We start from the raw sequence: 17,208 nt of genomic DNA on the forward strand, positions 1-17,208 counted from the left end.
GCCATGGAAACCTAAAAGACCCATTCCCGGGCCTGCAATGTCAGCGACCATCTAGCCAGTAGGTCATTTTGCCTCAACGTGACCCTCAGAAGCACTGTCCCCTCAAACTGTGACCCTTAGTCATCTTAAATCTCATTCGCTTCACACCCTTGAACGGCCACCTCATGGGCTCAACCATAACATCCAGACACCTCCACACAGCACGCAAAGGACCCCATACATTGATCCCAACTTTCTTTCCCACTCCAACCAGCTCCCCACTGCATGCCCCACACACCTCAGCCCCATCCACCCCTACACATCCTCCAAGTCCGAGGCTTGAAACCTCCTCCTTACTAGGTCCTGTCAAAAGCTGGGTCACTCCCTATCATGTCCATAGCACTTTGTACATCCCTCTCAAAGACTATCCAAAACACTGTATTCCTTGTTTACAGATATGTTACTTCCTCCAGACCAGGTTTTCTCAATCTGGGAACCACTAGTATGAGAGGCCAGATAAGCCTTTGTTGTGGAGGGCTGTCTGGAGTACCAGAGAATGTAAGCATCGTCCCCTGGCTTCTGCCTACTAGATGCCAGCAGCAGCTAATACACACACACACACACACACACACACACACACACACACACACACACAGTTGTTACAACACCAAATGTCTTCAAACACTGCCCGTGTCCCTAAGGGGGGGATCACCCCAGATGAAAAGCGCTGCTCTGGATTGAAGTCTTCAGGGACCCGGGACCATGTCCAACACGCTCAGCACTCACTCACACTCCCATTCATGAAAGGCACTTTGAGTCCAAGGTGTGGGCCAGGCACTGTGCTCCAAGCCAGGGACATGGTAGGAAATACAAGTCTTAGGCCCTGTCCTCATGAAGCCACAGCTAGAAAAGTGCCTACAAGGTGCTCATTAATAATGACTGAATGATGGGATCTGTTTGGCGTGCATATATAGAGTTCTACTTCCCTTGGAAGGTGGAAAACAAAACCCAGGAGCTAAAATTTTTCTCCTCTTCTCAGGCCCTAGCACTTCATGACTACATGACTATACATGACTAGCACTGTATATCCCTTCATACAGAATACTATGTATTAATAAATGTCGCTCCCTGAAAGCAGGCAAATGGTACACCTTATGTGTTTGTAACTCCAACTAAGCTACCCACAAATAAAGGAGAATCTCAACCAAGAAAATGAAAGCTAGACAGGATTAATCCCCAACACACTCCACAAAGGCCTGTGACCAAGCTATCTAGCTGCACCAGAGGCTACAGACAGGGCTAAGAACCTTCCAACAAGAAACAGGAAGATGAGAGTGCCTGAGCTTCCAGAGTATTCCTCTGCCCAGGAGACACCACTCAAGGTTCTGGCAAGCTCCAAGATCAGACAAATGGCTAAACAGTCCCCAGCTCTCACAGAGGCGCTGGGTGCCCTAAAATGCAGAGCAGTTCTCAATGCCAGGGCAACACGAGGGTGTTTACCAGCAGTGGAGGCTGTGTGCAAAGGGCAGGGCAAGTAAAGTTGTAAGGACAGATCAGGGCACACAAGTGCCGTGCGGAGATCTGCCTTAAGGAGGCATCTTAACCTCTGTGGGACTCAGCGTCTGCTGGTATTGCATGAGAAAGTCAGAGCAACCCATCCAGCTCCAAACATACCTGGTTTCCCCCCAAAATGGTACAGACTCACAGGATCCCCGCCTCTGAACAGAAAAGAGGGGTGCTCTCCGCCTCTTCCCACCACAACTCTTTCCACCAGAAATGGAAATAAAGGAGCCCTGTGAGCATGCCCTCCACTTCTGAGAGGCTCTGAGCAGAATTAACCATCAAACAGACAAGACGCAGGTGATCTTTGTCTCCTGCTGTTCTAGGAGGAGAATTCTGGGAAGGTGTACTCTTCGGGGTTCTCTCAGTCTGTGATGATTTGAGGGGGACAAAATATAAATGGGAAGTACCATGATAATACTGGGCTTCCCAGGGGGTGCTAGTGGTAAAGAACCCGCCTGCCAATGCAGGAGATGTAAGAGTCGCAGGTTCAATCCCTGGGTCGGGAAGATCCTCCTGAGTATGAAATGGCAACCCACTCCAGTATTCTTGCCTGGATAATCCCATGGACAGAGGAGCCTGGCGGGCTACACTCCATGGGGTGGCAAAGAGTCGGACACGATTGAGCATGCAAGTATGCACATCATGACAACTTTAGATACTTTCAAGAGACTGACAACTGGTTCATAGTTTAAACCATGTGGACAGCTCTTGTTTACTTCTCAAGAAGCCCATGGAGAGGTGGTCCCAAAATCAGTTCAGTAGCTTTACAATTTCACAAAGCCATTCCGTCATCTCCACTTTCATCCACAGGCTCACTGCCTCATGGTCACAAGACAGGTGCCCTAGCTCCCACGACCATCCCCTCTTATTAATTTTCCAAAGGTAGCAGCTCTCGGGGCATTAACAGAGGGCACTGTCTGCCAGGCCTGTACTTTTTTCAGCAAGGAAATATGTTCTTCCCCAGTAGTCAGCCACAAAGCAGATTTCCATTAAATCTATCTAGCCAGAATTCAGCCATCTCAAGCTGCAGAAGAGGCAAAGAAAGTGAGGATCTGGCTTTAGGGGGGGAAAATTATTTTTGTGGGAAGTAGGTAGGGGAAACGGGGATACGACTAATGGTGAAGTAGCCAACAAGGCACCTGGTACATACTGGATTGGCCAAAAAGTTTTTTTGGTTTTTGGCACAACATCTTACAGAAAAATACAATACAACCATATCCAGCACCATGCTGGTAAATGCTTCACAGCCAGCTTCTGAAAAAAACTAAAAACAAAACCCCTGAATTTATAGTATTTGCCAACTTCCCTGGTGTAAATACTCCCTTGGTGCCAAAATTAAAGCCACCAGCATGATATTAACCAGCTCACAAAATTCCTGAAATTTTAATGATCAGCTGCTATAAGCCTGCTCTGGCACACCACTGAATGGATACCTTAACATGTGGTAACAATTAAGTGTATGGCGCTCCTTCCCATACTCTAGAGGATTAGGTATCATCCTCTCCAGCTCATAGGTGAAGAAAATGACACAGCACCCCAAATCACAGCTTAAGTGATAGGGCTGGAACACTCATATAACAGCCCCTAACTCATCACAGCTTTGACAGGTCATAAGTGCCTACACCTACACCCTTGAGATCCCTCTGCCTAAACCTCAGCTAAAGGGACTCTAGCTTGGTTTGGAACCAACAACAAAGCTGTACTCCTGTAAACTCAATCAAAGTCACCTAATAATTGTTCTTTAAAAAGAGATGGGAATACCTGACCACCTGATCTGCCTCTTGAGAAATGTGTATGCAGGTCAGGAAGCAACAGTTAGAACTGGACATGGAACAACAGACTGGTTCCAAATAGGAAAAGGAGTTGGTCAAGGCTGTATATTGTCACCCTGTTTATTTAACTTATACGCAGAGTACATCACGAGAAATGCTGGACTGGAAGAAACACAAGCTGGAATCAAGATTGCCGGGAGAAATATCAATAACCTCAGATATGCAGAGGACACCACCCTTATGGCAGAGTGAAGAGGAATTAAAAAGCCTCCTGATGAAAGTGAAAGTGGAGAGTGAAAAAGTTGGCTTAAAGCTCAACACTCAGAAAACGAAGATCATGGCATCCAGTCCCACCACTTCATGGGAAATAGATGGGAAAACAGTGGAAACAGTGTCAAACTTTATTTTTCTGGGCTCCAAAATCACTGCCGATAGTGACTGCAGCCATGAAATTAAAAGACGCTTACTCCTTGGAAGGAAAGTTATGACCAACCTAGACAGCATATTCAAAAGCAGAGACATTACTTTGCCAACAATGGTCCATCTAGTCAAGGCTATGGTTTTTCCTGCGGTCATGTATAGATATGAGAGTTGGACTGTGAAGAAGGCTGAGCGCCGAAAAATTGATGCTTTTGAACTGTGGTGTTGGAGAAGACTCTTGAGAGTCCCTTGGACTTCAAGGAGATCCAACCAGTCCATTCTGAAGGAGATCAGCCCTGGGTGTTCTTTGGAAGGAATGATGCTAAAGCTGAAACTCCAGTACTTTGGCTACCTCACGCGAAGAGTTGACTGATTGGAAAAGACTCTGATGCTGGGAGGGATTGGGGGCAGGAGGAGAAGGGGATGACAGAGGATGAGATGGCTGGATGGCATCACTGACTCGATGGACGTGAGTCTGAGTGAACTCCGGGAGTTGGTGATGGACAGGGAGGCCTGGCGTGCTGCGATTCATGGGGTCGCAAAGAGTCAGACACGACTGAGCGACTGATCTCTGATCTGAAAGTTATGTCCTCCAGTAACAATGGTAGTGCACATCAACTGTTACAACATAGAATACAGATTAGTAACCAAAAAAAAAAAAATCACCCCTAAAGCCATTCTTAGTGGCACAGTGGTAAAAAATCAGCCTGCCAATGCAGGAGACACAAGAGACGTGGGTTCAGTCCTTGGGTGGGGAAGACCCCCACCCGAGAAGGAAATGGCAACCCACTCCAGTATTCTTGCCTGGGAAATCCCATGGACAAAGGAACCCAGCAGGCTATACAGTCCATGGGATCGCACAGAGTCGGACATAACTTAGCAAGTGAACAATAAACCCACTCTCAAGAGAGAGCAATTATCTACATGTGGGTGATAATTCTTCCAGATTATGTAGACATGCATATTTTTAAAGTAGAAATCATTTTACTGTGTAACAGAAGACATTTTTTTAATGTAAATTTTCCAAAACAAAGAAATAGGATAGTATAATGAACTCCCTTGTCACCATCATCCAACTTCAGAAATCTTCTAAAAACGATGAAAAGTCCAAGTATTTCCATGTTCCCTTCTCAGACTGGACTTCTCTCCCCACCTGGCTTTCCCAAATCAGACCTGAGGTCAGCCCTTCTCCAGGCTAAGTCCACCAGCTCCTCTCATCAGTGCACAGGGAACGCTGGGAAAGGAAACCTTTAATCATGTTCACTCTCCTTACAGATCCCTCCACCTGCTCTAATTCCTGCCTAGTCTGTCAAGAAGTCTCACACTTGGGGTTCAGAGCCTCATTAAAAGAGCATTTCAGAACAAGCATCAGGTTGTCCAAAAAGTTTGTTCCGGTTTATCCTACAACATCTATGGAAAAACCCAAACTTCTTGGCCAACCCAAAACATCGCAATTCTTTAGAATTTCCACTTACTCCGTTCTCCTACCTCTGTTTTGTTCTCACCTGGGCGGACACACAACCGGGAGAGGCACTGCTAACTACCTCAACTAAAATCCTAGGGCTCCGTTCATCCTCATCTTCTCCCACTTGGTGCTCACTCAAGCCACTTTGCCTTCCAGACCTCCCTTCTTGGTCTTCCATCTTCCTAAGGAATCACATTTTATATCTGCAGGTGCCAGCCTAAGTGAAATATCCACCAGGCTGAAGAATGGTGGCTGCTCACCAAGTGAAGAGCCTCACATAAATTCCCAAAAAGCCTAACTGAAAGCCCAGGCCCATGATCAAACATAAAATTCTATCACCTTCAATATGTTCAAAGAATATGCTCATGGGACAAAGCAAGAAGTGAAGCACTGAGTAGCTTAGCCAAGTACACGCAAAAGGGAGCTGTGAATATCTCAAGCCCAGGGCATGGATTTCTAGTCTGCCATAAACCACGTACAGCTGATGGAAAACAAGCCTATGCTGGGAGTTTTAGAACAGAACTTCAGGGGCAAAAGCAGCTAAATGCATCTGCAGTATACTAACACTTTGAACAGCATATTTATCTAAAGACTCCAACACACCAAATAGCGGGGAGCAGGTAGAATTAAGGGGGAGTTTGGCTTATAACAGTCTCTACAAGTAAAGACACAAACTAAAGCAGTGGCTTTCAAAACTTCTGGTATGTTTAGGAATCACCTAGAAAGCATGTTTAAAATGCAAATTCCTCAATCTCCTTCCCAGAAATTCTGACTCAGCAGGTCTGGAGTGGAGGCAGGGCATTATGGCAGCATTTTTAAGGAGCATCTTTGACAATGCTCCTTCAGGCGATGGCAGCCCCTGAGAAATGACAACCGCTTGAGTTCCTTTGCCGTGAAATGTGGGTGGCAACACTCCTGTGAGAAGCAGGAAAATGTGACCCAGTGCTTCTTACATTGGTTCTGGCCTAAGGGTCTCAGGCCAGAATCTCCGCATAAGTTAAATATAGACGTCCCTCCCAAACACTGGTATTGAGGGAGGTAAATGATGGGGCCCTGGCAGTGGTGGTTTATGTCGCTAAGTCATGTTCAACACCTGTGACCCCGTAAACTGTAGCCCACCACGCTCCTCTGTCCATGGAATTTCCCAGGCAAGAATACTGGAGTGGGTTGCCATTTCCTTCTCCATCATGGGGCCCTGGGGCCAGTCAATTCATCTCAGAGCTAAGTTTTCTCTTTAACCATCACTGCCTTTTATTCCCCCCGGGGAACTGGTCAACCTGTCTCTCCTTGAGAACAATTTCATCAACATCCCCCCTCTGAAAGATCGTTGAGAAACAAATTTTCCCTCCCCTCCCCTCAACCTCCCCAGCTGTGGCTAAAATAAGCATTTAATGTTTTAAGGGTTTTAGATGCTAACAAGAAAATAGGCGTTACCAAAATAAAACAAGCATTGGGACAGTCAGGTTATAAATACTCACAATTGCTCATTAAGAGTTCTTTCTGCGTTTTATTCATTTCCTCGAGAACTATTTACTGAGCACCTAGTCTCATCCCAGGGTGAACACCACTGACAAGCCCCTGCTCCCATGCAGCTGACATCCTAGTGTGGAAGGAAGAAAAGGGAGAGGATACGGACCCTAATAATGGAATTTCAGACAGTGACAAGCAGTACAGAATGTATTAACAGGGGCTTCCCTGGTGGCTCAGTGGAAGAGAATCCGCCTGCCAAAGCAGGAGACACGAGTTCAATCCCTGGTCCACAACTACAGAGCCTGTGCTCTAGAGCCAGGGAGCGCAACTCCTGAAGCCCAAGCACCCTAGAGCCCGTGCTTCACAACAGCAGACACCACAGCAATGAGAAGCCTGCGTACCGCAACTAGAATATCCACCACTCACCACTCACCGCAACTAGAGAAAAGTCTGCGCAGCAACAAAGACCCAGCACAGCCAAAAATAAAAATAAGTAAAATTATAAAAAAAAAAAAAAAAAATTAACACAAAACAATGAACTAAGAAGGATGAGAAAAGATGGGCCACAGGAAGGCCTCCTTGCCCGGGATTCTCTGTAAGTAAATGACAAGAGACATGACCACAGGAGCAACGAGGGACAAGAATGCAGACACAAGGAGCTGGGCGTGTGAGGAGAGAGGTGGTCCCACCACACAGCCTGGAGGAGTCACGAAGGAGCCAGCCCTCCAAGGGCAGAGTCCTGTGTGTGTTATTCTAAGGACAAGGAAGCCCTGGGATCATTTAATGAGGGAAGGGTCACACTAACAGTAGCTGACCTGTATTGAGCGACATCTGTGTGCCAGGACTGGTCAAATCTTATCTGTAGGAACAGGTGAGAATCCCATTCCACAGGTCAGATCTGAGCCAAACAGGCAGTAAGTGATAGGGCCAGGAGGCAGAGCCAGGGGGTCCAACTACAGGCAGTGGCTGTGGAAGTGAGCAAGGAAAGATTGGTAGGGCCTTGAAGGCATAACTTGGTAAGGAGTTTGAGTTTTATTCCAAGTGTGATGGAAAGATACTGGAAGGGCCTAAGACATCTCATTCCCTTAGAGCTAAGGGAGGGGACACCTTCTGGGGAAAGCCTACCATGCCCTGGATGAGCTGTGAGACTAAACTACTGCAACCTCAGCCTCATATATTGACAGCTATCTAATCCTGCCCTGCCTGCAATGGAAAATGCTCTCCAGCCCCTGCAGAACTGGATGCCACCTTCTCTCTAGGTCAGTGCCTCAAAGTGACCTGGACCAGCTGCTCAATCACCTTGATCTCGTTAGCAATGCAAATGAGGTGGAGCCCCCCCTCTCAGCCCTACTCAATCTAAAAAAACCCAGCCGCCTGTTTTCAACAAGCCCTACAGGTGTGCCGAGTTTGACACGTTATCCCCACGCAGCCATTCCCACCCTACCCCTTTCCAAACCTCGCTCCAATTGTCCCTGGGCAGCCCATGTCCCTGTACACCAGGCCATCATCCTCCAGGACCCTGCTGGTGGGCTTCTATGGCTTCTGATGCCTAGAAATCTCACTGATGCCCCAACCTATTTTTCTAACTAATTTGATTTCCTAAAAACATTTACTACTATTCAGTTGTTTAGGCCTCTTCTACCCCAGAAGTAAAAACTCCTCTTCCTTCATAATTCTACAGTTTCCCTCTGCTTTCAGCCTTGTAGCCTCCAAAGTAGATGGCAAGGAAGCTGCTTTAACCTAGACTTTCCCTAACACCCCACCCCTCAGTTACCAGATTTCTCTTCATTCATTCCCACTTCATGCCTACATTCCTGCAAGTACCTATGCCCTGGGCATCCTAGAACTAACTGCAGGAGGCGCCGGGTACTTCCGTGATTCCTAAGCGGCTCTGGTCCCTGCCCTGGGGAAACTGATCCACCGGGGGCAGGGGGCAACACACAAATACATACATAATTACAAACTACATACTTATACTAGACAGGCCTCTGAGGAGGTTGCTGGGCTGAGACCTGAACGATGAAGAAGCAGGCCAGCGGGAGTTTAGAACAACAAACATTTGGTTGCTGAAACCATGCCTTACTCTGGTCTCAGTGTTTTATGTTTATTATCTATATAATCGTTCAACGGTCCTACAAAGAAAGAAGTATTCTCACTCCCAATCTGCAAGAGGGGACACTGAGGCACGGAGAGCATAAGGAAGTATTGTGAACAGCAGAGCCGGGATTCAAACCCAAGCACACTGGCTCCAAAGCTGACCCTCCTAACCACAGGCTTGGGTGAGAAGAGCGAGGTGGAATGGTGCAGTGAGGGTGGAAAGGCAGATGGGATCCAGGTGGCACGTGTAGGAGCCCTAGGGCAGAGAAGAGTCAGCCTGAAGCAGAAAAGAAGTCAAGCGTATTGGTGAAACTGGAGAGCAGCAGGTGGACTGGAAACTTAGTTGGGACTGGACAAGTTGGGCGGGTGTAAGAGAGGAGGGGTAGGAATCAAGGAGCCCTTGCAGTTTTCTAAGGCCCTGTTTTCAAGGCTTGAGGACAGAGGATATAGTATTGTAACACAAGATATACTCAAGTCCTGTGGAGCACTGAGGCACAGCAAGCTCTCAAATGAATAGAATTAATTGATCAAGCAAGTTAAAGCTTCCAGGTCCCACCTCACCCCTCCCCCACACTTCTCTGCAGGAGGTCTTCATGCAAGTTTCCATCCTGTCCCCTGGGAACTAGTTTCCAGAACACTATTAGCACCAGTTAACAACAATAAAAGCTGCAGTTACAGTAATAAGAATAGCTTTACCAAGAGGTGGGTTTTTCCTCACAAAAACGTAATAGGTTTAGAACCAGAGTGCTTAAAATTTTCTCAACAGCACAGTTATACTAATTTACAAATGAGGAGTCACACAACTTGCCCCAGGCCACACAACTGCAAAGAGGGTGAACCAGAATCCAAATCCAGTCTGCCTATATTGGAACCTCACACTTCATTAAAGTCAGCATTTCCCACAATCTGGGGCAAGTCTCTCTGATGGACTACACCAATGGTTTCCACTGAACTTTTTAAAGTTTTAATATTTATGGTCTTGTTTCAGGACAAATAATCATATGTAATATCAAGTAAATAAAAATTTTAAATGAGATGTAGACATGATTTCATATGAATTTTTATATATCACATCAAATCCATCATGTCTTGTGAATTACTGCTTAAGAAACAGAAGACATTTCCTAAAAGGAAAAGAAAAAATTGGAAGTACAGGTGATGGAGAAGAGGGAACTCTTGAGGCAATGCATAAATAATCGAGGCTTGTGAAACACTGCTCACCACAGCCCCGCCCCAGAACAGCCAAGCACCTGTTCCATATTGTATTCAAATTTGGCTACAGCCCCACATAACTCTGACTCTGCTCCAGAGAGATAAAATGTTGGTTGCCTCCGGGGAAAGGGAATAACATTAGAACAACTCAATTTAGCATAAATCACCCTTAACACAGTATTGGTCTTGACAGAAGACACCGTTTTTGCTGGTCCAACTCCTCTGCTTAACCCTTAACCACACACCTAGAGTCAGGTAACCTCTCCTGGGCCTCACTTTGTCAAAAGGAAGTTCTAAAAAGTGAGCTTTCAGGTCACTGCTAGTTTTAGAGTTCCATGAACTGTCATGAGACCCTAAAATCCAAAATTAATTTTTTCCAGAATCAGAGAGGCCCCAATTCTGAATGAGGGTTGACCTAAGGAATAAATGTTAAATAGTCCCACAAGGCATTCCAGGTTCCCCATTCCTTAACAAGAAAACAAGGGGAGGAAGGATGTGTTTGTGTGTGTTCAACTGCTCGGTCATTTTGCACTCTTTGCGACCCTACAGACTGTGTAGCCTGCCAGGCTCCTCTGTCCATGCGGGATTTTCCAGGCAAGAATACTGGAGTGGGTTGCCATTTCCTTCTCCAGGAGATCTTCCGGATCCAGGGATCGAACCTGCATCTCTCCTACATCTCCTGCACTGGCAAGCAGGTTCTTTACCACTGCACCATCTGAGAAGCCTCTTAACTGGGGAGATGCTATCAATTATGCTGCCCTCTGGTAAGATGTGATGAGGCATTAATTACATGATAATGAATATCAGCCAGTGTCCCTGACCCCCAGCAAAACTTTAATAATCCTCTGCCACAAACGCTTGTTATTAACTTCCTTTACACCCAGTTGTTAGTGTTTGTTATTTCATCTGTACCACTGAACTTTTTTCTGGGTAGGAGTAGCAGGGAGAGATGGGTGGGGAAAAATCTGCAAAATCTCATCAAACTCCTGTCCTCCAGTTAAGCCTCCAGTGAGAACCACCTGTCAAACCTTCCCAGCTTCTATCCGAATTACTCCACCTTTAACATGCTAAACCTCTAAAAGGAGTTGTCACTCCTTATCCTTGTGAAACATTATCAACAGAACAGTTTAACCAGAACAAGCATTCTTCCTCTATTATTGAAACAGATACATTTATCAAAAGGGAAGTCTTAAGGACCCTCCTCGGCTTCTTTACAAAGCCCTTTCTGTGATATTCAGTTCAGTCACTCAGTCGTGTCCAACTCTGCCATCCCAGGGGCTGCTGTATGCCAGGCTTCTCTATCCATCACCAACTCCTGGAGCTTGCTCAAACTCATGTCCCTCGAGTGGGTGATGCCATCCAACCATCTCATCCTCTGTTGTACCCTTCTCCAGAGGATGAGAGCTATTATGATATTGGTGGCCCTGTAAACTTTTAATAGAAGCTTTTTAGGTTCCCAGCAAGAGAAGTTCTGAAATGTGCTCTCTTCATGTTTAGCTGAAGAAAACAGAGGATGGGTGGCCTGCAGCTGGCAAACTCAAAGCACAGCTGAGTAGCAGGTGATCTTAAAAAAGAAAAAAAAAAGGCAAATCCCTGGGCAAACTGTGTAGCCAGGGGTGATCATTATAACTGGAGAGTTGTTACATAATTACTTGTTAACTACTGACAAACATATACATGACTATAAAATGCCATGGTTACTCTGGCCACTGAGGCTAGTTCAAGAGTGAAGGTTTCTCTAATTAATTTCACTCAAAGAAACAAGCAACCCGGGGACCCATTCCCTTCCAAGGTAACCTGACTGCTTTTACATACACAAAACAGCCTCCAGCAATTAAGCCAATCGCCTCTGGGGAAGAAAATCAGTGTTTCCCTGTTAAATTGATTTTTAAAGGGAAGAGGGGAGACAAAAGTACTTTCAAACAGCTAAATATTCATCACCTGGACAAAACCAACTTCCACTCCAAAGTGGAAAATTTGAACAGAAAAGGTCTTCCCCAACCCACCCCACCCCCGTCCCTGCTCAGCTGGCGCAAAACCCAAGACCTGTGTCGGAGGCACTGCATTCCAACATTTTTCAAAAAGTTTACGAGGATTTACCGAAGCGGCGGGGAGAAAAATAAGGCAGGCAGAGGCGGGGGAGAGGGAGCAAGAGGGTTTCCGCAAGGAAGAACCGGGTGAAGCGCCCGGCTGCGCCGCGCAAGGCCCGGTAACCGGGAAGCGACCCGGCACCGGGAGAGCGAGCGCCCCAGGGGAGCGCGGGGCCTGACAGCTGCTCGGTCTCCGCCCCCAGGGGTCCCCCCAGCACCTCCCCCCCGGTCCAGCCCCCGCCGCCAGTCCCTCTCCGCAGACCCTTCCCCCGCAGCGCCGGCGATGCCCACTGGGCCAACTTGGCCCTGGGTCAGCGCTGCGGAGCGCAGCCCCGATTGCCGGGGAGGCCGCCGGCGCCCTTACCTCCTTCTGCTTGGGGTCCTGCGGGTAGACATCTGGCGGCCCGAGCCGGGGGCGTTTCAGCGGTCTCTGCTCATAGCTGAGAAGCCCGAAGGCGGCCATGATCTCTCATGTTAACCGGCGAAATGAATGAGAGTTGGAGCTGGAGCAGCCGCCTCTGAGCACCAGGGAGCAGCACTTTGCAGACAGACTCCCTCTCCCCCCTCCTTGCTCGCTCACTCGCTGTGGCGCTGCAGGCAGGAATAAAGCAGGTTGGATGCTGCCGCTGCCCGGCACGCAGACACGCACTGATGGGGGCAGACTTCGGCGGGCACCCCGCTGCGCTGGAGCCCCCCGGGACGCACCGCCGCCCGAGAGCCTGGAGGTCCGCCGGGGTCTTCGGCGGCGCCGACCTCCCTTTCCACCCGCCCCCCCTCCCCGCACCCCGCCACCCGGTCCCCAGGGGGGAGGAGCAGCTGATGGGAACGTGTGACTTTTTTCACCAATGGACCCAAACCCACCCCTGCCGGGCGCAGGGTGGGGGTGGGGGAGGGGCACGGGGGAAGGGGAAAAAAAAAACTTTTCTTGGCGCCCCAGGCAGGTGGCTCAAGTGCTCGCCCTAGGCGAGGGTGGCCCGCCTAACCCGAGAAGAGACTGAGGAGCAGCCCGCCCCCGCCCCTCCTTCTAAGACAGGGACCCTTCCCCCGCTCGCCACGAGCCCCGCAGACCCCGCCACCTGGGCGCGGACCCGGCTGGGAGGGAGACTGGCCTGGAGGGGGGTTGGGGAGGGACAGGCATTCGGACGGTGGGGAAGCACCCTGTGCCTCCTAGACGCCCGCCGGGCTCCGGTGGCGCATCCGCGGCTCCGGTGCCCTCGGCGGCTCCGGGCAGGCGCCGAGCAGCGCTGCTGGCGGTCGCGGCGGCTGGAGGGGGCCGTGCTCACGGTGGCTCGGGGCCGACTTAACCCTTTGCTGCCCCTCCAGGGGCTGGGGAAGGAAGGGGGCGCGAAGAGGGTTGGCAGCGAGCGTCGAAGGGAGCAGCGAGCCCGTGGGCGTCTCGGGCTCCTCCAGCCCGCCGCCCCCAACCCTCACCCGGACCGCAGCTCCTCCCCCCACCAACCCCCCGCCTCCGACAGTTTACCTGTTGGTCCCCGGCTAGTGGGCAGGGGCTGCCGGCAGCGGCGGCACTTCGGCGGCCGCAGCCTCCATGATTCGGGTTGGGATGGGGGGCGGCGGGAGAGAGGGGGGACTGGATTTGATCTGGTTTGTAAGGTATCAGACTCGCCCGAACGAGCTCCGGGGACGCCGCGAAGTTTGCCACAGTCTGGGGGCGGCGGACGACGCCGGCTCGCCGCCGCCGGCGTTCTCGCCCCCACGGCCGAGGAGCGCGAGCTTCCGAGTTGGCGGACGGCGGCGCGGCGGCCACACTGAGCATGCCCAGCTCGGCTGCCGGACCGCGGAGGAGTTGGCTGCGAGCGCGCTCCGATCCGCCTCTCCGGGTTTTCGCAGCCGCAGAGCGCGCAGCCCGCGGGCCCGGGCGCTGGGGCTGGCCCTGGGGTGAATCTGGGCGAGGGAGGGGGTGCCCCCAGGACCCCTCTCCCAGCGCGAGCTGGCAGTCCGCCTCGACCTCTGTTAAGGTCGCTGTCCCCGTGGCCTGGGCCGGAAACCTCACCTGCGTCGGGCGTGTGGAGTGGGGCGGGGGGATCCTCCAGGGGAGACCTTGGTCATCCAATCCGCCCGCGCTCCTCGCTCGCTCTGGGGCGTGGGCACCCAGATGCAGGGCCACCTGCCACGAGCCCTGCGAGACTACAGCCGCGGAGGCGGGCCCGGTCTGTCCCGAGGGGCCCAGCGGGAGGCGCGCCCGGGAGGATGCGCCCGCGCTTGGCCAGGAATGATGGCTGCCATTTATGGAGCCCTCGCTTCGTGCCAGGATCTTGACAGTGAAGGTCTCTGGTCCTTTTAAAAAAAAAAAAAGGAAAGAAACTTACAAGGTTTTACTGTACCCCTTTTATAGATAGAGAAATCGAGTCACATTAGGAAGGCCTGGTGACTTGCTCAAAGCCACGAAGCAAACTGATCACAAGTTTCTGATCTATTGCCCACAACTTGGAATTGCGAGGAATGGGTTCCTCAACTGCTCTTGCTTGATAGGGTCAGGTTCCTCCCACCTTGAGGAATTCTCAAGACTCCTATTCCATTCTCTATGAGATGGTGCGAGCCGAAACTAACCCCAAAGCCCTTGTATAGTGTCAAGCACATTGTATGTGCTCAAGGAAATGTTGGTTAAACCTGATTATCTACTCAAATCTGATGACTTAAAGCCAAGGCAGTGGTAATGGGGCCGGGGGCGAGGGGGGGGGGGTGCGGGTAGTGCGGGGTAGCGGTGGATATAAGCCACTGGGGACAGGAGACTAGTTCTTAACTCGTGACTCTGACCTGTTAGCACTTCCCAAGGCAGCTGAGGCCAATTCAGGCCGGTGGTTTCCGGATTCTTTACTCAATCTGAGCAAGTACTTTTAGAGAACAGGTCCACCAAGAAGCGTTTCCCGACCACCCCCTGCACCCTCCCCAAAGGACTTCTCTTCCACTAACACCTTGGGTGTAACTTCAAAGCTGAACTTGCCCTTGGGATATAGGTATCTGTCAAATCTAACTTCCTTGGTTGAGAAATAGTTATCTAACTTTGTTATGAAAATTGTCAAACCAAAATGCAGAAAAAATAGCATAATGAACCCCCAAGTACTCATCTCCCATCTGTGACAATTAGAAAAGTTTTGCCATTTGTGTTTAATCTCTCCTGCCCCCAACACAGTTACATACACTGGAAAGGACGGTGTTGTTCACTGTGGTGACTTGGGTGCACAGCATGGAAACTGGCATGTGGTGGGCACTCAAAAAGATGTTTGTTAGCTGGTGGGATGGATGAGTAGATGTGGGTGAATAGGTGTGTGGATAGATAGATCACCAGTGGTATTTTGGTGGTACCAGGTTGAGAGATGTAACCTCAATTCTTCCCTTGAAATACCTAGGCAACAGTCTCCAGCTGGCCTCCACAAAGGAAAAACTTTTGAAGCACTCAAAATCATATCTGACCATAAAGATTTTAAAATCAAAGTGAGTTAATAATGTGTCCCTAGTGTTTGGGGAAAAGGGAAAAGGAGAGTTCTGTTGATCTCCCTTCTTTTTCCCTCCCTTGTTTTGAGACAGTCTGGCACGGATTCTTTGGCCCTTTCAACATTAAAAAAAAAAAAGTGAAATTAAAAAAAAAATAGCTTCCATAAGCTGTGATACTTCCTCAAAACTCATCATTTCGCTACATGGACTTCTCATGGATATCTGGTTCCCTCACCCTGACATTTGTACCTGTCACAATCTGCCACCACCTACCAATCCAATTTTTTCTTCTTAATCTCTCACCCCACTTAGCTCTCACTCGTATTTCCAAATATGAAATTCCTGGGCCCTTCACTTTCTGATAGCCACCTAAGGACAGTCCTTAGAGTCGACTCCTGTATGAAGCCCACCTCGAACTCTCTTTTTTTTTTTTAATTTTTACTTATTTATTTTTAGTTGCCCTGGGTCTTCTTGCTGCATGCGGACTTTTCACTAGTTGCAGTGAGGAGGGGCTCCTCCTGGTTGCAGTGAGTGGACTTCTCACTGCAGTGGCTTCTCTTGTTGCAGAGCACAGGCTCTACATAGGCTCAGTAGTTGCAGCTGGCGAGCTCTTCAGCTCGGGCTCAGTGGCCTGTGTTTAGTTGCTCCATGGGATGTGGAATCCTCCCAGACCAGGGATCAAACCTGTGTCCCCCACGTTGGCAGGTGGACTCCTATCCACCACCACCAGGGAAGCCCCCACCTCAAACTCTTGAGGCACAAAATCATCTTTTGATTCTTTCAGTACCCTTAACACAGTTTTCATTCTCATGTTTTTCACCAGTTTTATTGAAAAAATAACTGACATCCATCACTATACAAGTTTAAGGCATACAGCATGATGGTTCAATTTACATATATTGTGAAATCATTACTGCAATAGGTTCAGCTAACATCCATCCTTTCATATAGATACAGTAAAAAAGGAAAGAAAAAAGGGGGAAATTTTTCTTTTTGTAATGAAAACTCAGGATATACTTTCTTAACAACTTTCCTATACACTATATGGCAGTGTTAACCATAGTCATCATGCTGTACATTACATCCCTAGTTCTTATTTATCTTATAACTAAAAGTTTGTATCTTTCGACCACCTTCCTCGGTTTCCCCATCCCCCAATCCTCTGCCTCTGGTAACCACAAGTCTGATTTCTTTTTCTATGAGTTTGGTTTTGTTTTGATTTTGTTTTTAGACTCCACATATAAGTGAGATCATACAGCCTTTGTCTTCTGTGTGATTTATCTAACCGGGCTTCCCAGGTGGCTCAGTGGTAAAGAATCCACCTGCCAGTGCAGGAGATGCAAGAGACATGGGTACAATCCTTGGGTTGGGAAGATCCCCTGGAAGAGGAAATGGCAACCCACTCCAGTATTCTTGCCTGGAGAATCCCATGGACAGAGGAGTCCAGTGGGTTACAATCCATGGGGTCGCAGAGTTGGACATGACTGAGCATGCACATGCGTCTGATTTATATCACTTAGCATGATGCCTTAGAGTTCCATCCAGATTGTCACAAATGGTAGGATTTCCTTGTTTATTTAATGGCTGAATAATATTCTACAACATCTTTATCCATATGTCCATTAATGAACACTTAGGTCATTTCCATGTATTAACTACTGTAAGTATAGCTGCTATGAACTGGGGA

The 17,208-nt window shown here is 49.0% G+C and overlaps 1 protein-coding gene across 7 annotated transcripts in view; it reads right to left on the reverse strand.

Annotated features, from left to right (window-relative positions):
• Positions 1–17,208, reverse strand: part of MED12L (mediator complex subunit 12L) — a 506,270-nt gene that overhangs the window by 349,016 nt on the left and 140,046 nt on the right. For 4 of the 7 annotated variants that reach the window (XM_070768376.1, XM_070768473.1, XM_070768425.1 and 1 more), the window contains exon 2: positions 14,080–14,363. In XM_070768376.1, the coding sequence (XP_070624477.1) occupies positions 14,080–14,363 (284 nt within the window). Of the gene's footprint in view, positions 1–12,432; positions 12,660–13,548; positions 13,836–14,079; positions 14,364–17,208 lie in introns of those variants that run through there. The other 3 variants (XM_070768607.1, XM_070768523.1, XM_070768560.1) reach the window with 2 other exon arrangements.

The sequence above is a fragment of the Bos indicus genome, chromosome 1 (assembly GCF_029378745.1).
Source record: "Bos indicus isolate NIAB-ARS_2022 breed Sahiwal x Tharparkar chromosome 1, NIAB-ARS_B.indTharparkar_mat_pri_1.0, whole genome shotgun sequence".
NCBI classification, from domain to species: Eukaryota; Metazoa; Chordata; class Mammalia; order Artiodactyla; family Bovidae; genus Bos; species Bos indicus.